At 38.2% G+C, this 27,156-nt stretch overlaps 1 protein-coding gene across 1 annotated transcript; it reads right to left on the bottom strand.

Annotated features, from left to right (window-relative positions):
- Nucleotides 1–69: 69 nt before the first annotated feature.
- On the bottom strand, nt 70–25,038 carry LOC104911463 (neurabin-1-like). Its single transcript, XM_031554030.1, has 6 exons — nt 25,012–25,038; nt 24,448–24,580; nt 23,825–23,945; nt 19,012–19,116; nt 4,214–4,349; nt 70–3,340 (listed from the first exon to the last, which is right to left on the bottom strand). Exons 1-6 carry the CDS (start codon nt 25,036–25,038, stop codon nt 3,290–3,292), a joined length of 573 nt encoding a protein of 190 aa, XP_031409890.1. The 3' UTR covers nt 70–3,289.
- Between the last annotated feature and the right edge of the window lie 2,118 nt (nt 25,039–27,156).

Genomic DNA, 27,156 nt, shown 5'->3' with positions numbered 1-27,156 from the left:
AAGATTTAAAATAATTAAAAAAAAAAAAAGCAACCAAGTTATATTGGGGAAAATTTCAAGAGCTCTACTGGCCTCAGGAGACATAGTGTTTGAAGTGGGACATCAGGCAGATTAGAATAAACATAAAGGAAAACCCTGCTGTGAACTGTTTGACCGAGCATCAGCAGACAAGGTTATTTTTGCTTCAGTTAATAAAAAAAATTGTCATCAAAGCAAAACACTGCAGTTTGCTGTAGTAAACAAGGCAGTGGGATAATACAGAAACATTAGATGGCACAGAAATAAATGGGGCTTTTGCTTGTCTTCAAAAGACAATGTCCCCATCTTATAATCACACAAAGCACAAATAACAGGTTCAAAAGAACCGACGTATGCTTTAAAGAAACAGATGTTGTAAACTGCATAATACATACTTTCCCTGGATGAATTCTCTCTGCTTTTACATCACATGAACCTACCAAAAGTAGGTGGTAAAAGTAGTATGCTCAGACCTTGTGCCAGTAAATTAGAACAAGGAATTTAGTGTTTTACAAGAAGCAGCTAGACGCAGACAAAGGTCACCTAATTCCAAAATAACAAAGCTCTTTAAAGAAACAGCTGTTATTGTAACTGCTTGAGGCTCTGAGCAATTCATTTTGTTTTCCTAGTTGACAACAATATTTTTTGTACAATAGCCAATGAAAACTTACATGCTCCTGAAGCAAAATCTCAGTCTCTTCAGTCTTTACAGGTGAGCAGAATTCATTCATGCAAAACAGGTGAGCAAAAGCCTATTTATCATTTTAGTAGTACACAGACCTCAAGGTTTCCCCAGCCAGAGGAATAGCTTCTGCTACTAGCTGTTTAATTTTGCTATACATTATCACAGCAAGCAGCATGAAATTATCTTTATAAACATGAACTGCAATTTCTCCTTTTAGAAGGGAGAAGGCAGTACTCACTTTGTTTAACTGCACTGTAAATTTTTGAAACAGGCAGAATCCTCACCAGCACAAAGAAGCAGTGGCAGCACCAGCCAAGAAAATGCAGACAGACCTTTCCCAATCACCGTAACAAAGGGTACATCAAACTAAATCTTTTGTTTGTGCTGAAACTCTCCCACCATCAGAGAATACCACTTGAACTATAAAAATAACTCAAATCCACCTCTTCATTTGATTTTTTTGTAGTTTAAACTCAATTCTTTGAAAGGAGCAAAGAAAAAGCATTCTATAGTATCAACCATTGCTTTTATAGAACTAATGCATATTAATGATGTCAGAAAAACTGTACACCCTGAAAGATCTTGTCTTACCAATGTATTCTTTGCATTTTAGACACTGAAGCTCTGTTTTTGTGTCTCATGATTGTCTTCAATGTTCCTACTGTTGCTCTTCTCTTAGAATGTCTTGTCTTGATAAATAAGAATTAAAAATGAAAAAAACACTCAAACAACTATCTATGCTACTAAAAGACATGAAGGCTTCACTTGCATACAACCACTTGACTTGGACAAAAAGAGAAGAGAATTTTGCACCACATTAATAATCTCACATCCTGTGTTAACATATGCAGCTTTCAGGGGAGTGGGTCTTCGGCTTGAACTGCTCTAGGACTCAGACCGCTGATTTCCTGCTCAGGAAACCTGATAAGACATTGCTGTCTTTGTGGTAAAGTAGGCTTAGAATTTGACAGCCTCAGTGGAGGGTTGAATAATGATAATTTTCTTGTTTATTTATTTGGCAGCGCAGTTGGAATCCCTGCCTCCTCATTTTAAACACTGTATGAAAATGAATACGATGGTTTGATAGCTCTGAGGGTGAACAACTCTTGTATAATTCTGTCTCATACCAGCAAGACACTCCTTACACTGGAAATTCTCATACTCCTGAGCTTCACACAGTCAGAATCACAAGTAGTGTGAGCAAATGGACTTGAAATGGTAGGGTTTTTTTGGTACATTTGTGGACGCATATTCATTCAGACCATGTAAGCTGACATATTTTTGCCCAGGGGATGGCGTGCTTTCCAGAGCCAAAGAATACAAAGCTGGGAGTGGAGTATGCATACAGCCACATTTGACCAAACGGAGTAAGGTGAGCTCAAGTACCAATGCTCACATCTGACAGCAAATGGAGAAGTGCTTGTAGTTACCAAAAACTGTCTTTGAACTGTGGCTAACGCGCATTACAGTACAGATCCCATTGTGGTAACTGCTTGGGTGCAAGTTATGTGAGTTTACTTGGAAGGCACAGTCAGGTGAAAAAGATGAAACGTATTCAGGACTGCTTCAGGTTTCTTAATAATACTGTTCAGAAGGCAAACATGCCTCACTGCATACCTCAGTAACTATATCTGTCTGTTCTAAGAATAAGGCTTACCACTTGTCACCCATACAGTCATGGAGGAAATGGGTATAACCTTCAGTGATCCCAAGGCTATTTTTGAGAACGGATGCACTTCTACATTTGTTCAGAAGCCTCATTACTTCTCCTTCCAAAAGAGATCTCTGATGACACTCTGGATCTCCACTAGTGGATGTCTTTTCCTTTCTTCCTCCTCCTTCCCTCACATAATGCATAAAAGTCCCTTTTGCACTGCATGAGCTAATGGCCAAAATGTACATCTCAGGGTCACAGACATGGCCAGCATCCTCAGAACAGAGCTGTGACAAGAAGGTTCTTGTTCCAAAAGCTAGAGAGTTGTCTTTTCTTTATTTCTGAGATAAGGATAGCTGTCCTTCAATAAATCATTCAGCAACTTTATTTTAGACCTAGAATAAACAGGAGTCAAAATACTTGCATGTTTATATGTTGAGGAGAAAACAGAAAGAATATGGATTTTCTAGCCTTTATGGTCTCACACAGCCACGCACAAATGTTCATTCCAAATACATACAATTTCTACCCATGAGTTAAATATGCACTATGATACGATTCAATCTAATGCATATTCAAATATTCTATTTTTAATATCAGTGGAAATTGAAGTGATTGAAGGCATCACTGGGGCTAGACAATTTTTACCAAGTTTTCTGGGATACTTCTGATGCTAACTGCTAGACTAACAGTGTGTTTCAAAATAAACGTATGCCTTTTTAATTCAGAGTACTTTTCTCCTATTTCTCTGTTTATAAGCCTAGTCTCAGGACCTGAAAGAGAACTAATCTGAATTAAATGCATCACATAGATTCTCTGTCTCTCCTTCTCTATCTTTGGATTTTGATGATCCATGGAGTCACTTTCAAGCCAAGCCATTCTATGATTCTATGATGATTTTGGGTGGTCCCACGTAGAGTCAGGAGTTGAACTCAGTGATCCATACGGGTTCCTTCCAGCTCAATATATTCTATGATATTCTCCTTCACCAAACAAACAAAAAAAATGTTGGCTTGGGCAAAAACTCACTAATACATGGAGTCTGGAATTTCAAATAATATTGTTGAAGAGAATGTGAAAAGAAGGTTGTATGCCCAGGCTACGCGAAAGTGGTTTGCTACAGCAACTGCCTTTACCTTAATGTAACCTAGCAGCTAATTGAGGGGTGAAACAGTAGTCTCTGAGAAAGATCTCTCATCAGTCCTTCTAAGTAACTTGGAATTCAGGCATGCTGGGAATTTAAAGAGAACTGAAAAAATATGGAAAATTTACTGAATAGAGTTGATAGCTTCAGAACCCTTGCATTGGGACATCAAACACCAATCATTAACATCAATAAATGCTTCTGTCCTGTGGGACAGCTGTTCATATAGGTTAAAAAAAAATAAAAGGAAGAGGAGTCTTACTTGGAATTTTCAGAACATTTCTTAATGTTCTGAATCAGAAACATCATTAATTCTTCTAGGAAAAAAAATAAAGTTTAAATCTTCCCAATAACAGTTGCAAGGTGACTTTTACCAGTGTCCACAGAAAAAGAATGTTTTAAAACATGCACAAGCAAACCAGCTTTATTCCCTAATTTCAAACAAAGCAGATGCTTTCGGAAGAGCAATAATTTACAGAGACATCAACCAAATTTATATATGTTTTTATGGAACAAAATAAATATCTTAAATCCATGTTATAAAGCTTTGTTCTTCACATTGGGCTTATCACCAAAATCTAAAAATCAGTGGCAGGGATAATGGAGATGTGCAAAGTTGACCTCTGAGTGACGCTTGAAAAGCAGAAACCAGGAGAACAGAAAGCAGAGCATTAAAACCCTCTGCAGATTGAAACATTGGAAAGCACGTTACCTCATCATCATCTGCATCGTACTGCGCATAATGCTGCTCCAGGAGCTCTCTCTGGCGGCGTTCTTGTTCCAAAGTTTGGCTAATCAGCTGTGCAACCTCGCTCACTTGGCCTGGTTTTTCTCGGCCAATTACAAACCTAGACAAGACACCATTGAAGAAATGATCACTCCTATTGTTTTCAAAAGTTCTTTATTTTTACCTCTGTTTAGAATAGAGACTGGCCTTTTTTTTGCAAAACTACATGAGTGTAGCTGTTTTACATGTGTTCTGCGGATTCCATTTGCCAAAGGGCACTGTGTGCAAGACTGATCCCAGCACTGCCATATTGACAGCAAGAAAAAAAAAAAACAGTGTCAGTGACGACTACAGCCTGCAATCCAAATTTAGCAAAAAAAAAAAAAAAAGATCTGCAGAGTTGGAACTCCACAGATACAAACCTATAGCAGGGCCATTAATAAAAAAAAAAAAAAAATGTATCAGCACTTGCATTCCCTTAAAAGCAAGACATTTCTCAGAAGCCTATGAAAGTCCAGATGCACACCAACAGTGCAAGCTTCTGACAGCTAGCAGTGAAAGGAGCATGCACAGGAGAAACTTTTTTCCCCATCCGCACTCTGAAAACATTTCTGAGCTCTTTGATTTGCCTTTGAGCTATGACAGAGAATCGATTTCTACATTTTTAAATCTGACAGATACCATTTCCCTAACTTTAAACTGCATTTAAATCTTTTATTTCACAAACTTCTGTTGCTAGGGAGCTTTTATTTCCTCCACTGTTAGCTGTCTCTGAACACTGGAAGTGTGCTTCTTTGGCTTAACAAAAGACACCAGCACCGTCTCTTTCTTGGCTAAGATTTCCATGTCTGCTTTCCAATTTTGCTTTCTGCAACTGAGATCCAGAATTGGCTTTGATTGTAACACTATTTTTCAGCACAACATCATATCCATAGTTAGATATTTTGCTACCTGTAGTTTTAATTATGAGCACTCATTATGCATTACCAACACTGTAAACTACTGAACAAACGCACAATTTAAAGATGCCAAGGAGATTTTCTCAGCAGGCTAGAAAAACAATTAGGCAATCACAAATGAAAAAGGAATTATGCAGAGCAGAGAAGTTACAGTCAGTTGACATACTGCACGCTAAACTGTCTGTTTCCACAACATTTGGCTCAAAATGACATATTTTATGTATTATTGGGATGAGAGGTAGAAGAGTGCATTATATCCTGTGCAAGAGAATTATTTTGATTAGTTCTGTTTATCGCTATTAATGTCAAGTTTCTGTGAGTGGATGAATCTGAACCCATTTCCTACGGCAAATTATTTTTCAAACTCTTATGAAGTCAGGCACTACAGAAAGGAACACAATTTGGAGATTATTTCAACATCAAAATATGTGAGTCAATAATTACTTCCAAAAGGATAAAGGTGAGAATGAATGACTCTATGCAGAATAATGAGACAATTCTCTGAAAATAATTTGCAATAAAGTCTTAGTTTAAAAACATCAATAGAAAATAGAGCAAAAATAGGAAAAAGCTTTAAAGCAAGTAACATCACCATTTTAATCTTAATCAAAGCAGATCACAGTCTGGCACTCATATGCTACAATTACAAAATATGACAGCAATGATAAAGACCCAGGGCTGAAAGGAAAAGGATGTTTCTTTGTGGCCCCTTCATCTGCTCTGCACACTGACTCATAGACAGATCCTGTTCCCCTGAATTTTAATTTCATAGCCAAGTATTACAAAGACTAAAACAGCCATATTTTCAGTCTCACACGGGAGGAACAATGAACTTTCAATATTGCTACATGAAGTAAAAAAGGATTCAACCAACATTTGCATTTATCTCTTCTACTTCAAAAAAATTAACTTCTACGCTGAATATCCAGGACAGACAATGTATAAACAATATGAAGTATGATAACTCCTGACTATTTGGGACTAACACACAAAGATTTTGGAGTTTTTATACTTGAAAATGAAGTTTTTATGGTTTCCAGCAGAAGAGTTCCCATTTCCACATTAGGAATCTCTTTGATACTGTGGACTGTAGAGACACTGTGGACTCAGAAGGAAGTTTTTCACACAGAGGGTGGCGACACACTGGAACAGGTTGCCCAAGGAGGTTGTGGATACCCCATCCCTGGAGGCATTCAAGACCAGGCTGGATGTGGCTCTGGGCAGCCTGGCCTGCTGATTGGTGACCCTCCACATAGCAGGGGGTTGAAACTACATGATCATTGTGATCCTTTTCAACCTAGGCCATTCCATGATTCTACGGCTGCGTTGCATTAGTACTTTTATACAGACGTGGATGTGTAGGTAGGAAATAAAAATGTTTCAAGTTACTAACTTTTTTCTCATCCAACAGCCATTCTCATGTTAGTGATGTAATTTTCAAGACTTTTATCACGTGTCAAAATGAAGTTCCTAGATGATACCTGAGGCTATTAATATACATGAATAAATGCCTCAAAGCACAGAACAAATATTTTCAAAAAAATAATTATGCAAGTGTACAATCAGTGAATATACAGATGATATAGTATATTCGAGAGCCTGGCTTATGTAATTATTATACTGGAGCAGAAAAGGACACTCACCCTATCCTGGGCTCATGTAGGAAACTCCGGTGGAATAGATCTCCAGAAGAGATCCTTCCCCACTGGCAGTCAGCTCTTAAATGGGGTCTAGGAGAGGTGGAGCAAGGCTTCACCCCTTCTGGTAGCACAGGAGAATTGCCTTCACCTGTGCTCCCGTGGCTGACTCATTGCTCGCCTCAGGTGATCAATCAGAGGTTCAGGCCGTGATTCAGCAGCCCCATACAGCAAGTAACCTTTTCTTTTCCTATAATTTATTGCTTTAAGGTGAAACATCTTTCAAGAGTCTGAAAGTAAACATTTAGAAGCATTAAATCTATGATTGATGTTAGAATTGCAAACTTGTACAATGAACGTGACATGGGAAATAATTACAAATTTTACATACAAAATCAAACCTTCTGCCACACTGCATCCCACGACCTTAAGAATATCAAACTATATATAATAATTGTTTAAATGATAACTAAAGTACTTCATACATTATAAATTTGTAAGTGAAAGAGAGAATATTTCTCTCTTAGAAAACTATAAAAGAGGCCGTTATTAAAATGCTAAGCATGAATAGATCTTTGAGCCTAGAAAGGCTTTAGATATAAGAACTATCATAATCTGAAGTGTTTAAATATGAGAAAGAGACATAAGGTTGTGATTCAGTGACCACAAAATTAGTCACTGAACCATCATCTGCACACTTCAGTGAAATGGCTAATTATGTATTTCCCATCACTTGGCCTCACAAAAATTAAGCACATGCATTTCAGTCTTGATTAATTAGTCTCAAGGGCCACAAGTATTACAACAAAGACCTATAAATTCTATCAGCAATAATATCCTTAAGAAGCTGGTTATGTTTCTGGATACGAGACAAATGAGGGTTTGAAAACCTTTAAACTCATCATGACAGTATTTCCCTTAATTATCAAAGCTAGAAAAGCAAAATAAAACCAGGCCAATCTGTGAAGCTGTACTATAAGCACAATTGTACTAAATCTCAGGCCACTACTGACTATTCCTGATGTCCGTAAAACTGGAGAAGAAGAGAACAGCACTGAGAAGAAGGCTTGAGCTGACCTTGATATTCACAGCTGCACAGGATCTAGCTGAATTACCAACTGTGAAATATTATTCTCTGTGGTTACAGTGTTAAAATAAACAGGGACAGAGCTAGGAACATAATTACTACTTGAACCTATCACGGATGTAAGGAAGTGTAAAAGAATATAACATCTGGAGAAACTGAAAATTAAGCTGCTGGTGGTTAAGAAAAGCATTCTACTGAAATTGGCAACACCTACATCTCCTGCAATCCAGTCAGCATTTAATGATCTTAAAGCACACTGTATATGGCTTTCTGCATACTTCCAGATTTTATTAAATGAGGATCTGCAGACTTGCACTTCTTGAAATAACAAAATACATAAGCATACATATGTGAATATATGTATATATAAAACCAAATGTGGTACAGAAACATTATTGTGAGAACTAATTTAATTAAATAACATTTTGATTTTGAGATGTACTTTGGTACTAGAAAAACAGGGGAGGACGCATGAACTCTGTGACACAAAACTGATGCTCCACAGCATGGATTTTTAGTGACTGATTCTCAGTGACCATTTTTTCTAAAAAGACTTTGAGCCATAAGTGCCCAGTCAAAATAATTTATCTATGATTCCTTAAGTACAAGAAAAATTGAGAAGTAAGAAAAGAGTTAGAAGAAAAGAGAAGTTTAGAAAAGAGTTTCTTAGGAATAAAGAACAGAGTTTTTACTACAGTAGGATTCACATTGACATTTTATCTTCTACTCTTTACTAAAATATCATTTGGTCAATAAAAAATGTATAGTTTATTTCACTGCATTTGGGGAATTTTAACAGATTTTTTTTAAGACAGGTTTTAAAAATGGCTTTCCTCTGAGCTTTAAAGCACAACGCTTCTGCTACCATTTATCCAACTTATTTCAAGATGTCTAATTACTTTCTCTGGATGGTTCCATTAGGATAATAACCATATAATTAATCCAAAGTGCTACAACTGTTATGAACTCTGTAAGAAGGCAGTTTTATTTAGTTACAGTAGAGCAAGCTGGAACTCGATGCTTTTTCATAAACAAGAAAAAAATGGCAGTATGAGATGCAGGGGTCATGGACCAGGCATAAGAAATTCACTAACTGTGAGGTGCCACTACACTTCCTCAAATAAAAGGATCCGAAACCTAAGTGTCATACAGACTCTCTGAACCACTGTATAGCTTAGTCTGCTCTGAATGCCCTATCTTAAAGCAGAGTTGGTCTGACAAGTACAAGAAGGGATGTCATCAAGAGGAAGCTGGTCAGGCTTGAGAAGCGAGCCCATGTGAACCCAGTGAGGTTCAGCAAGTCCAAGTACAAAGAGCTGCACTTGAATCGGGGCAATCCCAGATATGAATACAGGCTAGGAGAACTCACAAAGAGCCGTTCTGCCTAGAAGGATCTGCGGGTTCTGATGGACAAAAAGCTGGACCCGAGCCAGCAGCATGCACTTGTGTTCTGAAAGGCCAATGATATCCTGGGCTGCGCCATAAGAAAGGTGGCCGGCAGGGAGAGGGACGTGATTGTTCTCCTCTACTCTGCCCTTGTAAGGACCCATCTGCAGTACTGTGTCCAGCCCCCTGCACGAGGTACAGATTTGTTTCAGTGGGTCCAGAGGAGGGCCACAAAGATGATCAGAGGGCTGGAGTACCTCTTCAGTGGAGAAAGGTTAAGAGAGCTGGACTTCTTTTGCCTGGAGAAGAGAAGGCTCTGGGGAGACTTCACTGCAACTTTCCATTACTTGAAGGGAGATTATAAGCAGGAGGGGGGACTGACTTTTTACATGGTCTGATAGTGATAGACAGGACAAGGAAAAATGGCTTTAAATTAAAAGAGGGGAAATCTAGGTTGGATGTTAGGAAGAAATTCATTACTTGGAAGGTGGTGAGACACTGGCAAAGGCTGCCCAGTGAAGCTGTAGATGCCCCATCCCTGGAGATGTTCAAGGCCAGGTTGAATGGGACCCTGGCAGCATGAGCTGGTGGGTGGCAGCCCTCCCTACCGCATGGGACTGGAGGTCTCTAAGGTCCCTACCAACCAAGCCATTCTATGGTTCTATGCGTATTCTATTATCCTATGGTCTTCAGCAGTTTATAAACTCTCTAAGGATGGAAAAATTTCACGGGCCCCTCTGCACAACAGTGCTGCCTTTCTGCCAGCTCCATCTCACCTGCAAATTTCCTCACAGTCTTTCTGCGTTATGTCCTCTGTGCCACCACTCACCCTCCTCTCCCCCCATCACAGACAAGCATGTATATATTGATTTCTGAAGCTATTAGTTGTAACAAAGGGGAAACGAGGGTGAATGGTAAACAAGGAAGTAAATAAGGTTTGCCTGGAGATTGGTGATTGTGCTGACTCAAAATGGGAACAAACAAGCAAACAACTCTGCCTGGAGATTAGCACCCAACACAACATGAGGAAGTAATCACCACCAGTGGATGAAAGAGGCAATGACTGAATGAAGTCACCTAAGGTCACATAAGAAAAAACTGATCATAACCCTTTGGAACCAAAAGTCCAGTCGATTTTCTGCTCACCTTACAGACACCAACTAGTCCCAACCTATTCAACCAGTTATAATGACACTAGAGGAGATCACACCAAAAGCCTCATTGAATCCAACTCAAAATCTGCTGCCGTCCCCTCACCCACAGAGCCAGCCTTTGGAAAAACTGAGACAAAGCAGATACTAATTTATCTCCCAACTTTTCTGCATCCACAGTTTTCCTGTTTTGCTTCTGACATACCTAAAGAACTCCTTCTAGTCTCTTGGGTGCATTTACCCTTCAGAGCATTAACCTATGGGATTAGCATGCATGGCTAATGCTGTCAAAGCTGCCATCAAACTTCAATGAAGAACTGAGCAGCTCTTCCCTAGTTTGAGTAACAGATTTAGCACACTGCGTCCCTTAATTGTTTCATTGAACATTTGTGTCAAGTTGTTTTTTATACACTCCAAAACTCTCCTGGATTACCAGCATTCAACCAAGCTGCCGTCGTAGCAGATGCCAGAGCAGTGTGAGTCCCCTTTAAATGTCTAGCCATAACTTCTAAACACGTCACTCATTTCAAAGCAAGAGCTGAGTCATTTTCCCTTCTGACTACATTATAGAGCCTGATGGCAAACACAATCTTGCTCCACTTTGTCTGTTGGTTTAAAAGCCAATACCTTCCCTGCAGCATCAGTTGCACAATCTGGGCTTGACCTGCATCCAGTCCCATCTGACTGGCATGATCAAGAAGAAAATCTGTTGTCTGCTGTAGCCCCCAGAGCCCTGTGACATGGTTAAGATATTCTTCAGGAGCTCCAGCAAAGTAACAGCCGAAGGCCCAGAAAAGCCTAAGCAGCTCTCCACAGCACCTTGGATATGAGCCCCTGATGAGCTATACTGCTATCAACACTAAAGGGATATCAGAGCCAGACAATTACAAAGTCATGTAGAAAACCCACGCACCAGTGTTAATGCACTCAGATTAATTATTCCCACAGAAATCAATTCTAGGTCAGGGCCTCACTGAGACATTATCTTTACTCAAAACCACTTTAAAATTAGCCAATGGATTCAATGTTTTGGCACCCTCCCAAGCTGTGGTTCTTATTCTGCTCTGCACAGAGCACAATCAGGGAGAGAACCTCTTCCATCTCCTCCAGTCAGCCTGACAGTTTCCCAATACAATACTTGCTTAGAAGTTTTCTTGAATACATGATGATCAGCATTCTCTGTAGCACCACTGAATCCTTAAGGGAACGGCCTCCTCAAAGAAAAGTATTTACAAACCTATGTTATAACATTCCTGAATATAAGAGAAGCACACACGCTGCCTCTGTTCTAAAGGTGCCAGTGCTATCTGGGAATGTTTTACAACCTAACTGCATTGAGTTGAGATCTGCCTTCCCTCATTCTCACTGGTGTTGGCATCTGTGGGAAGCAAATCCAGGAAGGTAATGCATATGGGCAAGAAGTTAGCTGCTGAGCTCTGACCACGTTCTCAATCTAGGTAATTACATGACCCAGATTCTAGCCATGCTGAGCCACACTCGCAGCACAGTTCAGGGGTAGCTCCTGCAGCACTGCATTGTGGCATGCTGAGTTATCTTGAAAGGATGAGTGTTGGCTATTTCTGCTCAGCTGTCACAACGTAGTATCACAAAAGTCAAGATGCACCAAAGCTTGGTAGGAACTTCCACAGCAAATTTCACTTAGAAAGATTAAATAAATTAGCTAAATAAACATTTGTGGTGGCATTTCAGTTGCAGAGTTAGAAGTTTTTGTTTAGATTCAACTGACTTGAGGATAAAGCGATTAAAAACCATCAAGCTACTCCTCTTTTCAGAAAAGCAAAAGAAAACCCACTCCATATGAAATCCAGTCCTACTGAATCTTACTAATTCATGTTAAAGTATTTTAAAACAATGCTGTGAGTGCCTAGCAAAATAAAAACTTCTGCATGGTTTATTTATATATTTTATGGTTAAACATATAATTTCCTATCCAAATGTGCTAATATTTCACAAAATTACTTGCCATAAAATTCAAATTAGCTTGCTCTTTGGGCACGGGTGTGATCTTAATGCCAGTAAAATAAATAGTGCCAGGAAATCCTCTTAAGTGCTGGTAATTGATCATCTGCACAGTTAAATTGACGAGACACTCTCTGAAACCATTTGGCCCAAGTCAACAAGTACTCTACCCAACAGTACTCAGCCACAGATGAGGAGTCAGCACAGATGAGGAGCTTGGCTGCTTCCAGCAGACAGTTTGGACACAGATGCCCTGCTCTGCAAGGTAAGAGCATTGAACAGCATGAGCAAAGACAGCTCCAAGGCCAGCTGGCTTCAGTGCCCAGGGGCAGCCCCAGGCACACTGCACCTGCTAGGAGAGGCACAGCAAAGGAATACAAACAGCACTGCAGTACAGCCAGGCTTATCTCATCAGTGCTAAGAGTTCACAGTGCTTTGAGTAATTTCTCATGTTAAACGCAGCATGTTATGTCTGGTAGTCTTGCAGAATGATTGCCAGTGCTGACAGCTCTTTGCAAGGTCCAGGAGTAAGAAAATAGGTCATATTATGTAATTTTTGTGTTGCCATACTGGAACAAATGGGAGAAATTTACACTGTTAAGCTCCAAGACACCACAACTGAAGTTTCTACTGAGTCCCTGATTCAGGTTTATCATAGACTTATCAATCCGCCCAACAATCAGAGCATGCACTAAGCACAAACAGCTTCTTAAGCAACCATGTGTAAAGTCCCAGCATAATAGAACTGCAGAGCAGAGGACTTCTCTTTCATTCTCTTTCTCCCTTTTTGGTTCCAGGTTTGGATTAAAGGAAACAGATACTGGCAGGAAAAGGAAGAACAAAAACACTTTCAGCCAGGAAAAAAGCCCTCTCTATCTGATACAGAGGTAGCATATTTTGCTTTTGGCTCCTTCTCACTGCCCAAGACTGGGAAAAAAGAGAAATTTCTCCGGTCTCTTCCACTGCATGGATTTGTATGACAATGCCAGCAAATGTTTAAAGGACACAGTTGTTTCACAGGGCAAGAGGACAGGCAGAAAAATTGAAAAAGAACAAGAGAAAATCTGCAGGGAGGCATGCTGGAAGAAGAGAAGATGATTATGTAGGGGAAGGATTCACAGAAATAAAGCAATGCTGCTCACTCTTACCATGAGCAAATATAATTCCCCAGAGGGGTATAATGCTGTTGGCTAGATCCTGCTGTTGACTTCATTTGTCCTCTATACTGTCTGATTGCTTGCAAAGACACGAGTATTTAAATTACCTTTCCAGATGTTGTGATGTTAAACAAAACTAACAGCAGGCATGCAAATTACTCTTTTTTGAGGCAGTATATTTTCCAGAAAGAAATCAGCTCAACATGGAGGGAGGAATTTGCTGAAGAAAGAATAAATGATTTCTCAAATTGTTATCGATTAAAATGTGAATATTTCAGCTTTCTCATTTAACTGCTCCTTGTATAAGAGCTATGTAAAAAAGTAAAAACTTCATTCTTGCATTTCAGATTGGATTTGTACTACCGAAAGAGATAAAGAAATTAGGTGATAAAATGGGAATATGAGTTGCAACAAAACCCTGCTTTGAATTAAAATTGTCCAGATAGGAAGAAACGCAAAATGATAATAAACGATTCTGTATGAGAATAGAGAACTTCTAACTGTAGAAAGCCTCAGGGTTTGACTGCTACACTGCTATTGTTAGAACCTCTTCTTCACCAATTGAGAAGATTAATTAAACAGCAAGGTGACAAAATTTGCTAACTAATTATTTAGTTTCTTTATTAATACTGGAAGACTTTGAGGCATTTCAGAGGAGTTTAATTAAGCAGAATTTGGTAAATTAGGTTAGAATTAATATAATTAATTTCAAGGCGGTGCCAATCAAGAGAAAAGTGACAGCTTTGTACAGGTTCTGCATGCAGGGTTCCCCAAAAACTCAAGAGCTGACTAAGAAGGCACCATAAGAGCATCTACTCAGTGCCTAGCAACAGTTTGGAGGCTGAGAGAATGCTTAGTCTCATTCAGACAGACGGATATGGAAGGAGATTCACAGAATTTAAAATTTTCCTCTCCAATAAAACAGTGAATTTGGCTAACTATCTTAAAAGAAACGTTTCAGGAGAAAGCAATAGTAATGAGAGCATGCAAGCAGCATCTGAAGAACTGGGATTTTCAGTTGAATCATATGCTTTTTTCTTATCAATCCAGTAAGAATTCCTAGCATCTCACCCTCCTTTCTTGTGACCTTGTGCTTCCCACAGCTCGATGGCATGAAATTTTGCATTTTGTGAGACTGCAAAGTGAAGTCACTCCCAATCACTAATCTTTCCTTTATTTTCTGGACACCACTGAAAGCTTCCACATTTGTCCTAGGAAGGACTGGCGCTAGGTACTTACGGTAAAAAGATGGTTTTCTCTGTTAAAAAACTAGGCTTTCTTTCTTGTGGCACTGTGTTTAAGAAAAAGCCTCCCTGGAAGCATACGACTTTCCATGTGAACTTTCTCTGATAATGCCATCAGGGTCCCCAGCACCCTTGCATTACGATTAAAAATGGGGGAAGAGCAAACACACTCAAGACCTCAGAAGCAACTTTGAAGAACTTTAGACCTGCTGCTCATCACGACAGTCCATGAGGAACAAGAAAGCCAGGAGCTAAAATAAGCTGGAGAATCACCATGACAGGATAGGATTACCACTGTCAAGATGCTGCTTCATATTGTATTATAGTAGGCACCACTAGCTAACCTCAGGTTGAAGGATAAGATCCTAAATGGGTCAGAAGACGCACAGAACAATTAGTGATATTAGGCTGCTGCTGCTCTCTGACTGCTCCATTAATCTCAGAGCAGGGGCGACACTTAACAGAATTAGGAAGAATACAAATTTCAAAAGAAAATTTATCCTTTATGTAACAAAATTCTGAAATACTCTACGATATTAGTAAACTAAACAGTTAACCAAAATTATAAAGAAGACATGATATTTACATGAATTAAAATAGCATTCATAGTTGCATTTGCCAGATTAGAGTCACGGGGACACTAATTCTCAGCCCTAAACACAGAAGCTGATTGCCAGCTGGGATTTCAGAAGAACTCTCTCCTTTCTTCATTTCATAGGTTACCAGAGTCCATCTGGTCGCTGTTGATTATCTTCCTTTAAAACATCGTAAGAAAAAATCGAGGAATTAACTGTTACTGGAGAATCCAAATTGGTAGGATCAATGGTCTTTTGTTGTGGAATGACAATCCTTCCAATAGTTCAGTACTCCAAACAGTGGATAAGATAATAATAGATGCTTGTGTTTGCTCATTTTCCCCATCCCCCTCAACTAGAACAGTTCAAAAGGTAAAAGTCATGTCTCCATTTTCACAGATTCCTTACTACGTCAGCTACAGACAGTTTGGATAAATTTTTCTGGCAGAAACATTGCAAAATCTATTCTAGGTCAATGACTTCCACTGTCATGATCATTCAAAATGTTCTGAAGGATCAAAGGAGAAAAACAAATCACTAAGTATTGGTATTATGCAAGCTTCCTGAAGAGGTACTGATTGTGAAATATTAAGATCTAGCTTTATTGTCATTCTTCTCATGAATGTCCTTGCAACTGATCACATAGAATAAACCTTCCTACCAAAAGTAGCATGCATTCTGCTTAGAATCAGAGTAACATGACTGCATATAAGCAATACTGTGGGGTGTAAACAGGAGGTGATGCCAGTGAAATGCACTGTATCTCTCTGTGTACAGGATACCAAGCGGAAGAAAGATATATGCAGTTCATGCAATAATACTAAGATAACTATGCTTATTAAAGCAATTCGTTAAAACCCGTCACTGACACTGTTAAATAGCACACAAGTATGTGTGTGATTTCTCCTGTGAAGGACAGATTCAGGAAGTTGCCTTGTTTTGAATTAAGCCGTGTGAATTAGGGTGTGTGACTGCACATTGTCTGCACACTTGTACTTCAGACGGGACATCTGCAGAAGGAAAGATAGCAACTATTTATATAGCAGGTTATTGCTCTCTTCTTTTCCAAAGATAGCTCAGCAAACAACCTTTTCCACTACTCCTGTCTCCCTTGGTGACATGGATCATTAATGGCAGCTACTAACGCAATGACTGCATTCAAAGGTCAGTAGCACTGCCCTTCACACTTCAGACAGGCAGGAGCTAAAGGCTGGGGGCATGTGAGGGATTCTGCCCAAAAGACTCTCCTATGCTGCTCCCAAGGTTCTGGTTCACAGACAGTGGAGATACACGATTTTTCCATCTCATCTCTTCCACAGGTGTACCTGGGAATGAGGATTTGACAGAAAACGACCATTCTCTCCACGAAACATGCAGCAGGCAGAGCCCTTGTACCATACAGAAGATGAAAAACAGTTAGTAAGATATAATTTTTAGCAAGACATAATTTTTGGTCATATCTGAATTCACTAGCATTAGTTCTAGCTTATTTAACAAGCAAATGTTTAAACCTATAGTAAAGACAAGACCATCAAACCATCCTGCATTCTCTATCTCCCAAAAGGAAAGCCGATGGGAAATACTTCTAACTCTGAGTAGCTGAAACCCACCAGAATCCTCCAGTGTCAGCAGAGCACCCTAGAGCATGGCCACTCAGTATCTGAGCAGAACGTGGGAAGGATGCTGATGCCACAGAATGCTCAGCAGTATCATCAGTCTCACTTCCAGTTTATAGTAAACCAGGAAAAAAGAAGAAAGTTCTTCTCAACCAGCTTGTGTAAAACAGAACAATCTTTTTTTTTTCCTTTCCCCATGATATTTTAAATCAAACAAAACCAGAGGAAATCACATCAAATTCGTTTCTTTTGTCTAATTATATATAAATTACTACAAGTCTGCTAACCATACAGAATGTCAGCATGCATACAGATCCTTCTGACTTCTGTTTTATTTAATAACATTTAATAGTCTAAGCATTATTCTTATTTCAGTTATATTTTGTATTATAACCTATAAAATATTTTTGCTTTTAAGTGTTTTTTTAAATCTAGTTGTGATACTAATGCATACAGACATTCTTCCTGTGAAAGCTCAATATCTGAAGCTTACTCACAAGGAAAGATGCAGAAACTCACACATCTCTCCTTGATAAATGAAACCTGTCAGAAGCCACTGATCCCTGAGCACAGGATACCTAGTGAGCTTTACAACGGGAGCTCAACAACAATGGAGAAACACTTTTTAGTGTATGGTATTTCATGACAAAGGGCCCTAGATTGCAACCAGTCTGACTGTAATTTATATCCCATCAGAAGATTCTGGGAGCATTCTGTATGAAAATCATTTTACATTTCTTCTTTTCTCCAAATCCATTATTTTTCCACAAAGGAAAATATTCTGTTCTATAACTTACTCAATAACAATTACACAGACTAAGCTGATTAGGTCAGAACTTTCCTTTTTCTTTTTCTTTTTTTGAGTTGAAACATCAAACACAAAATTCAGTAACATTTGCTCTGTGCACTGAAACATGGGAATACATTATTTTCTGTCATAAGAATTTTATGTTCAGAAGTCTCAACTCTGCAGAAACCTAATAAAGTTGATACTTATTTTTGTATTCAAGTCAGTAGGTAAATTCACAGCATGTGTTCTATCTTTGCAGAAATAAAACTGATGTAGCTACAACTGTAAATGTTACACAAAAATATACTTGCCTGCAATTACACTACAATTTTCAATATTTTTTTCCCAAATAAGTTCCTTCTGGCAAAACCTTGATCAACTACCTCCACAATTCTTTACAGAATTCAGATTTCAGTATTATTCCTTAATGTTGTAAATGAACAGCCATGGAATTTCTGTGGAAGCCTGCACAGCAGCATAGAACACCACTGGCTGTGGGAGTTGCATCTATTGCAACCAGTAGTTCAGTCATGATTCAAAAGTGAGGCTTGAACTCAGAAGAATTCGGCTGTATTCATCAGAGAGGATTTGGAGAGAGAACCAAAGGGTGGCTTTAGAAAGGCTGCTGATTTGCAATATGCCAAAGATATTTCTGGAATTATTTTGCACAGCTAAATGTTTGCTGAAATAAACAAGCTATTAAATAGAAAATCTATGTAACAGAATATGTTTTTAAATGGCTCGACAGTTCATTTCTCAGGAAACATTCTTACACATTTACAAACATTTTATAGTCTTGCATTTACATTCATTTTCTTGTTTGTTAACCATTTTACAGATACTTGCAGTGATGCTTTTCAGTTAACCACAGCATAGGAGCACAGAGATAGAAACTCAGAGACGGTGCAGAGACTGGGGCAACACAATGAACCAATACAGGGCTGTTACTCTCCCCAGACCAGCAGCTCTCAGGATTGCGGCCCCCAGTACCATCCTCTCCCTGCCAAGCTTGCACCTGGGAGCAGTGGTGTGCTCACCGCCTTACTCTTCGGCCCTGGGGCAGTGCCACAGCTAGCAGAGAAGGGACAAAGACAAAAAAAATTTCTGCTTCTACCTAAATAGACTGATTCTCCTGTGAGGGAAGTCAGGTAACCTTAAACACTCAATTTACCTTTTTTTTTTTCGCTTCTACAATACTCACCTGACCTTCCCTTTGGTGTTTCTAAGAACAGTTGCAGCAAAATTTTGTGTAACGCCAACCAGACTGATGCCATCAACTTCCACAATTTGGTCATTCACTTGGATCCTTTCAGGGAAAAACACAAATATATGAATAAGTTAAGGAGTTCTTGGAGTATTTTCAACTAAACTTAGAGATTTTAGTTTGATTTTGAACAAAAACTCAATCATAACGTGATTGAGGTAAATAATCACACAATTCAAAAGACTTCCTTCCTGATTGGGACTGTACCATCTGAAATACTGGCAAATAATAGGAAACATTAGCAAAGAAGCAATGAAAAACTGTGTTTGCATATCTCATAAATCCAGATTCAAAGTTATCATTACAGCTTCAATCATCCAATCGTTTTCCTTTTGTATAAATACAGCAATACAAATTCCTGCCTTTGTCGTATGACTTAAATTAAATGAGAAATTTGAACTGTTCTTATATCATTCTTTCCTAAGCCAATCTTGGAAAACAGCAGAAGACATAGCTTTGGTATTTCACACTAATGGAAAAAACTGTGATATTTAACTAAAACAGCCTGCTCATCTGTAGGGAAAAGAGTGTGTGCATCAGATCTAATTGTGACCTACTCTCTTAAAATATTTCATCTAATCTTGCTCCAAAAAGATGAATTCCCAATGTAAGACCAATCACGGGGCACAATAAAATAAGACCTTGCACTGTTTTAACAAGGACTATCTGATATACTGCTTCATAGCTGATACATTGTTTGATGCAGAAAAGTTAGAAGGAATTTAAAAAATGCTGCTTTTATCTGAAATGATCACTGGTATGAAGTCCCTAGAGCTGGCATAAGAATTATCTAGATTAAAACATTTAGAGGGAGGATTGCTATGTTGAACTGTCCTCTATTGATACACAAGCTCCTCTCATTTCAAAAATAATTACAATACGATAACAAAACCTCACATCCAGCAAATGAGCAAAATGAGCAATTTTTAATTATTTACACAGACATTACCAACTAAACAACACAGTTTATACAGGAATCAAGAAACAGCTTTGAAAAAAAAAAAGAAAATAACTAAATTAAACCGTTTAACATCTCAGAATATCTTCAATTTCTTTTCAAAGACCAACTTTCACAGCAGAGCCTTTGAAAGAGACTTAAGTGTCCTAACTTGAGGAACTAATTTCACTGTCAAATCTGAACACAATGCTTTGCAGCTATACATGTGTTCTAACAGTATCTCCAGTTCTTGTGACTCTGCTGATGAGGTAAGAATTAAGAGATTTGTGCTTTGGAAGCTTCACATCACAGAATGCCAGTGTGCTCTGGGCAGGATCTCCTTTCTGTACATATGAAACCTCAAAAAAATGATCTTTGAGACAGCCTGCAAACTCCTAGCTTAAAAATCAAATCAAGCATCTTGATCTCAGAATTCTGATTTAACCATGTGTGTATTTAATAAATATATGTATCATATTCATATCTATTGTATTGGGATATTATATAAAAATTAGCATTTTTCTTGTAATTTAGCATCATGAGTTGCAGTCAGACGGCTTGCAGGTGCTCCATGAAAGAAAATTTAAGAAGTTGGTGCTCAGTGAGGAGAAAATGTCACTCTCTTGCCTGAAAACTAAAGGGAAGAGGAACAGATTCCTTTGTAAAGGTAGTTCAACTCCGATGCTTTACATACTTTATGACGCAGTGCACTAGTATTGTTCATACAGATACACAGCACAGCATTTCAAGTGATGAAATATCATTTTAGAGATCTCCTGTCTGCAGTTTTGTGGATCAACTGCAATTGACTTTGATTCCATTTGTTCTTTGAGTTTTTTGTATCTCCTTGTCTGTTCAGCTCCTATATTCAATTCCAGCTTTTATTTTTATGACCATTGCCTACAAAATCTCTCTTTCAATACATAGACAAATTTTCATTACACCTAAACATGTATATATATCACACAACATACAATTAATATAATTATTACCCAATTGTATAATTACATGTAATTCAAAAAGAAGTTTCCTTTCTGTTGTACATTCAGTGCTGCCCAGATTAAAACACTCTCCAGCCTCGCTCCCCCTGCAGCTCCAGACTTCTCCTGCATCCATACCTTGGCCCTAACCCTCTGCACAGGGTCAGTGCCAGACAAGCCCAGCCTCTCTATGGATCAAAATGTCCTTAGAGCACTGTTCTCTGGGCAGCCTTCCTTTTTTGGTTGGAAATTCCCTCCGCAGCCCCCTCCACCTGCAGCTCTAGGCTCCTGCCCCTCAAATCTAATTTCCAACATGAAAGAAGAATCAGACTCTAGATGTTGGCAGAGCCTAGATTATAAAGGTTTAACTGCTTTTATCATTAACTAAATTGGTAATTCTTCTGACAATTATTTTCTAATGGCTGTGACTTAAAACTCTGCAGCAGTGAAGCAGCAGTTCTATGAAGTGGAACCAAAGGAAGTCAAATAAATATTTGCATAATTATTGCTCTGTGTGATGAACTGAAAAATATAACCTATGCAGAGGCAAAGTTCAGAGTATTTTTCACGTTAGTAACTGTGCAGTATTACAAAAAACTTGTTCTTGATGTTCTCAAAATACTTGAAAATGATTCATCACCATCATCATTTGAAAGAAAAACAGCTATCACATTGGCCAAGAAAGAATTTTATTTTTCTTATTCAGTCTAATGATTGATTTTATATTTTACACACTATTAATAATCTCTCATTACATATTAGCGTGCTTTCATTTGGATTTCTGTCAAAGCACTGTCCTTGGTTAAATACTTCCACACAATGCCTTTCAATATGACAGCTGAATGCTATCTGTTTATATCAACTTGAATCAATCCAGTGGTGCTCAAACACTGAGATATACTTCTGTACAGATTCTGTGTCTTCAAGTACTTTATGCAATGACTTGATGACTCCTTCAATAAATGATAGGCATTATCCTACAGATATTGTAATGCCTAAAATTAGAACTTCAGAGCGCCTGCTTCAAGATTGCTGTAAAGTTATTCAGAATATCTGATCCAACTGCTGAAAAACAGTTTTATTTTCTGTTCAGAGACTTTGATTTGCTATCACTGTTAATGATTAACTAGGCTTTTCAAAAGGATGAAGTTAACAGGACCTTTTTCAGTTGATGCACTTTATTACAGAACTGGCTGCTCCTGACTGAGAGGATTACATATCCCTTTCTCAAGTGAATGATTGGTCAGGCTCTCAAAGAGAAAATGAGAGGGCTATTTCTCAGCTGACTGAGCATTCGTACAGTTGGAAACCAACACAAATATTAGAACAGCCAAAGAAACATATCATTTTTTTTCTCAGATGACAAGCTCCTCTCAGATGCCATCTAGGGAAAAGAAAGAAGAGACTTGTAATTGAACATTAACTTCTGGAGCCCACTCAAGACATGTGAATAATGAGAGGAACAGAAAATACATATTATCAGAGACCAGGTGTGAGCTACTCTGATTTTCGACCAGAGAATTTCACACAGAATGCCAGTAGTGAGCTTAATGTCTTTTGGCTGAGCTCAAGCATATTTTTCAGAATAAACATTCACTTAAATTTAAAGTAATGAATGAATTCATGACATCCGGAGATGTCAGCATCTTTACTTCCCTTCCTAATTTTTTAAGCCTGGGATAAATCAGTACTTGGCCTTCAAGCTGGGGTCTTATTGCCAACATTTGTAGAGATACTGAAAGCCCAGACTGGAAGAGGCTATACTTGAATGGTTTCAGAGCAACGTTATTAAACTCTGTAAACTCCTGACAGGTAGAGAGTGCTGATTTAATCTGTATAGTGTTTCCACAGCAGAAACCCGGTATTTTTAAGTATGCAGTGTGAGTAGTACACACTACTTCCAAAGTCTGCACAGGAGGACAAGTTATAGGCATTCATCATTAAGGAGGAATTCAATTCCTCACCACTGTTCCATACACATTTCCATGTCAGATACCATTCTGTCAGACTGTCCCTCTGCTGCCATCTTTCATGTGGCACAAAACGTAATGGAATACTGGTGGGAAGGTTCAACCTTGACTGCAATACCATCAACATCTGCCTCTGCTGTTTTGAGTCAGCATAATAAAATAGGAGACAGTACTTCTGGAGCAGACCTCATTTGTTCAAAAGGAATTATTTGAATTGCACATACCAAACAAGCAATTTTAGAAGCAGTCAGGTTTTACATGAGCATTGTAAAACCTAATCCATTTATTTAATGTAAAGATTTATGTTGCTGATTCCCACTTCAATCAAGTAATGTTTTGGTCCTGTAAGGGTAAAAACCGAATTTTGAAGATTACACATATTTAGAAATACAAAGTGACACTATGTGCTAGTAAGCTTAAAAGGAGGTGTATTTAATAACGTAATAGCTCAGAAACACTGAACTATTTTCCTAATCATATGTTGAGCAGAACTGTTTTTCATAAGCACTAATTGATTAAAGTTGGTTTGAAGCCAAGAGAGCATGTGAAATCTCAAAATCATTCAAAACTACCTTCAGCAGTGATATACAATGTGGAATCTCCAGCTTTACTCATACTATAGCACATCAGTTTTCAGGTAGATGCATCCTTGGCAAATCTGTTCTTCTTTAACAGCTAAACCCTTGCACCAAAATAGCGTATTTTCATAGACCACCTCAGGTATTTGAACCTTACCAACAGCCTCAGAATTTTACTGCTTTCTGTTATCATGATATACATTTAGCTAACAGTTCCTTACTGTGGAAATCATAATTCATGATAATTAACACTGGGAAAGTTTCCAAATACTGAGTCTACTTTACCTGCCATCTCTTTCTGCTGCCCCACCTTCTGTTACTGTTTTGACAAATATTCCCAGTTTTTCAAGGCCTGCATCTGCTCCAACTCCCATTCCAATAATGCTAATGCCAAGTCCATCTTCATCTGTAAAAAAGAAATGTGAAAGCAGAAACTCATTAAATTTGATTTTATACAGTTATTTGTTAGGTAAACATCTATGCTTTGTTTTCTCTTGATTTCCCATGTAAACAATGCTAATTCCTTTTGATTCTTTTTAAAAATCTTGTTATTTGACTGCATTAGTTATGCACAAAAATATTACCTTTGCTCCCTTGAGGAACTCAGAACAATAATCAAAGATTTTTATTTTTCCAGGGAAGAATGAAAATATCACATAAACCACTGCATAAAATCATAAAATCATGTCTTAAAGGAGTGACACAAAACAATTATTGTAGGAAAATAAAGACCTGCATGTTTCTCAACTGTTCTTTTAATTTCTCATTGAATAGTTACTGAAATCCAAAAAGCCAAGGTGATTATTAGGGATTCAAGGAAACTCAAGACTAGCTATGTAAGCGTGTGGACTACCTCAGACTTGTAGATCGATTTCATATGAACTGGAAGGGGCATACAGACTACATACCTTTTTCTAATTCAACTGGGAAAAGCTCCAGCTTTTCAACACGCTTCTCGAGTTCATATTCAGCTGAAGCAGCCACTGGGTCAACTTCATCATTTCTCCTGTCATAGTCTTCATTGGAGTATGTATTGAAAACCTGTGGAAACAGATCAAAAACCATTTAACTGCTTACCTCAGAAAGAGTGCCAACTTAGCAAAATAGCTACTGCTTTTCTTCTGCGATGTTCCAGAGTCTGGAAAGGATTGTAAAGGCAAATTTCTCCTATTCATTCAAATTTCAGACATTTAAATTTGTGCTTTTTTTTTTTTTACACAGAGTGCAAGTAAGGTTGCAAAGGTCAATTCTGAGTATAAATGATTTTTTGGTATTGTTCATGGTTATAAGTGCAGAAGGTAATCTTGAATAAGTTGGCCTTTCCATCTCAATATTTGAAACACATAATTCAGTTTATTAAGAATGCATCATCACTAATAATTCACAGACACGAAAAAATATACTGAAATATGTATACAATCTCCGTTTCAGTTATTATTTCTAAAAAAAGTTCCAGTTTGCATTCATCTAACCAAAGCTAGACCTGAAGACTTCTCCATCTACTTTTACACCACCTATGTGTACAACTACACACCATACTCCATAGTATGTACTAACTTTTAGGAGAACAAAGTACACCGTCCTGGATATTTTTAAAACAAACCATGTTCACAATTCTAGTTCAGCTCTGATGCAGTAATTTAACACTGCCCTGGTTTCAGTTGGGACAGAGTTGATTTTCTTCATAAAGTTTATCTATCATTTGGCTTTATGAGAAAAACAGTGTTGATAAAACACATCGATGTTTTAGTTGCTGCACAGCCAAGGACATTTCAGTTTTTCAGCATCTCATACTGTCCTGCCAGTGAGGGGGCTGAGGAGCACAAGTAGCTGGGAAGGGAGAGAACCAAGACAGCTGACCTAAACTGGCCAAAGGAATATTAAACTAGCAAAAACTTATATTCATACTTCCGATGTCAGAGTTTGCTAACCTCAATCACATAACTGTCCAGTGATGGCAGTCAGGAGAGAAACCTCACTTTTAGTGTCAATAATTGTACTGAACTGTACCAAGTTATGCAAAAAAAAAAGAAAAAAAAAAAAAAAGGAAAAGAAAATAATGTTCCCTATTTCCTCTTCCTTCCTTACAGAAGGTACTGTAACAACACACATTGATTGTCGCTCCAAGGCCTTACTGACCTCACTGGTGCTGAGAGGCACCTGCTATCCAGGCCAGGCCTCAGCTGCATCCCTGCTGCCCTGCTGCTGCTTCCCTGAGGCAGCACGGACCTTCGATACAAACTTTCTACCTATTTCAAGAACAATGCCGTTTAATCTGTTACTATCAAATGCAGATAAGTGTATATGGATAGCTAGTAAGAATCATCTTAGATTGCGGTCCAGAAAAATAGAGGTAAACATCATGGTTAACAACATGAAAACTTTGAAGATTTCTTTTGAGTGTCTTCCACTAATAATGACTGCAAAAGTGAATTTAGAAAACCAACTGCCAGTAGATTACATCCATCACTGATTATAGCCTCTCCTACCCTGCTGCCTCCCAGCAGAGGCAGTGACCAACTGGCTCCATTCCTGAAACCAGATGCACTTCACGCACGCTTGAAAGCAAATTAAAACCAAATAACCCTGCTTTCCATCTAAGTCTGATATTTTGTGACAAGCCAGAGGAAAAGAAGAAACAGTAATGATTCACATTCATTGTGGAGTCTGAAAAATAAGCCTCTTCCAGTAATAAGCCTTTCCACCTCACATCTAAGCCTACAAGCTTGAGGGTATTTTGAGTTCAAAATGATGTCTTGGCAAAGCTACGCTTGCAATGTATGCCCAGAGGACACTGTCTCAGAGAGGGTAAATCTGTCCCAGGTTTACTTGGCAGAACCCTCCATCACCTAAAAACTAAAAGAGTTCTAAGGAAACATTGCAAATACTGCAGGGGAATGGAAGAAGAAACCACCATGTAAGTGCTGCACACAACTGTTGCTCACAAGAAAATCTTCATTGACAAGCTGTTTTAATGACACTTTTGCATATTAAGTTTATCTTAAATAGTAAAGATGCTAATATTGCAATACAAAATACTATTCAAGTCTGCTGTAAGTATTGTACCTGTACTATGCTTCTCACAAGCTGCTGCAAAAAACTTCCCAGTTTTACATGAAGTTATTGAAATAGGAGAGATATTTGTACTGTATGGAAATTTTAATTCCTCTGTTTTAGATCAATGGGAAACATTAAAAAATTACCTCTTGCAAGAATACTGAATAATATAATAACATATAAATAAACATTTTACAAGAACTCATAAACATATCTTGCATTGATTTCTAGCAATATTGATGTAAGAAAAATTGTTTTAACTAAATGATAATCTTCAGAGGCCTTCATAAATATATCTAAAAGATAAGGAAAATAGGTCACACACCAAACACTGTGCAATGCTGCTGTACATTCTGCTATGCTTTAGCATACATGTTTCAGATTGGAGAAAATATACTCTTCCAGAAACAAGCATTGGGAAATGTAACCATTTGGTTTAAAATAACCTGCGAAACCTAGGTGCAATTTCTGGCCACGTGATGGGCAACTAACCAGCCACTGAACATGTACCAATAACCTTGACACTCCTAGGTGTCTAGGGAAGGACACAGTAAGTGAAC

This window comes from Meleagris gallopavo, chromosome 6, assembly GCF_000146605.3.
Source record: "Meleagris gallopavo isolate NT-WF06-2002-E0010 breed Aviagen turkey brand Nicholas breeding stock chromosome 6, Turkey_5.1, whole genome shotgun sequence".
NCBI classification, from domain to species: domain Eukaryota; kingdom Metazoa; phylum Chordata; class Aves; order Galliformes; family Phasianidae; genus Meleagris; species Meleagris gallopavo.
The sequence above is the reverse complement of the archived record's forward strand: the minus strand, read 5'-3'. Positions and strand labels throughout refer to the sequence as shown.

Coding starts and splice junctions, on each gene's coding strand:
- LOC104911463 (XM_031554030.1), bottom strand. CDS start 25,038: ATGGAGAAGTCTTCAGGTCTAGCTTTG. Junction 23,946..24,447: donor CCCAGTTGAATTAGAAAAAG/GTATGTAGTCTG, acceptor TCTTTTTTACAG/ATGAAGATGGACTTGGCATT. Junction 4,350..19,011: donor AACACCAAAGGGAAGGTCAG/GTGAGTATTGTA, acceptor TGTCTTGTCTAG/GTTTGTAATTGGCCGAGAAA.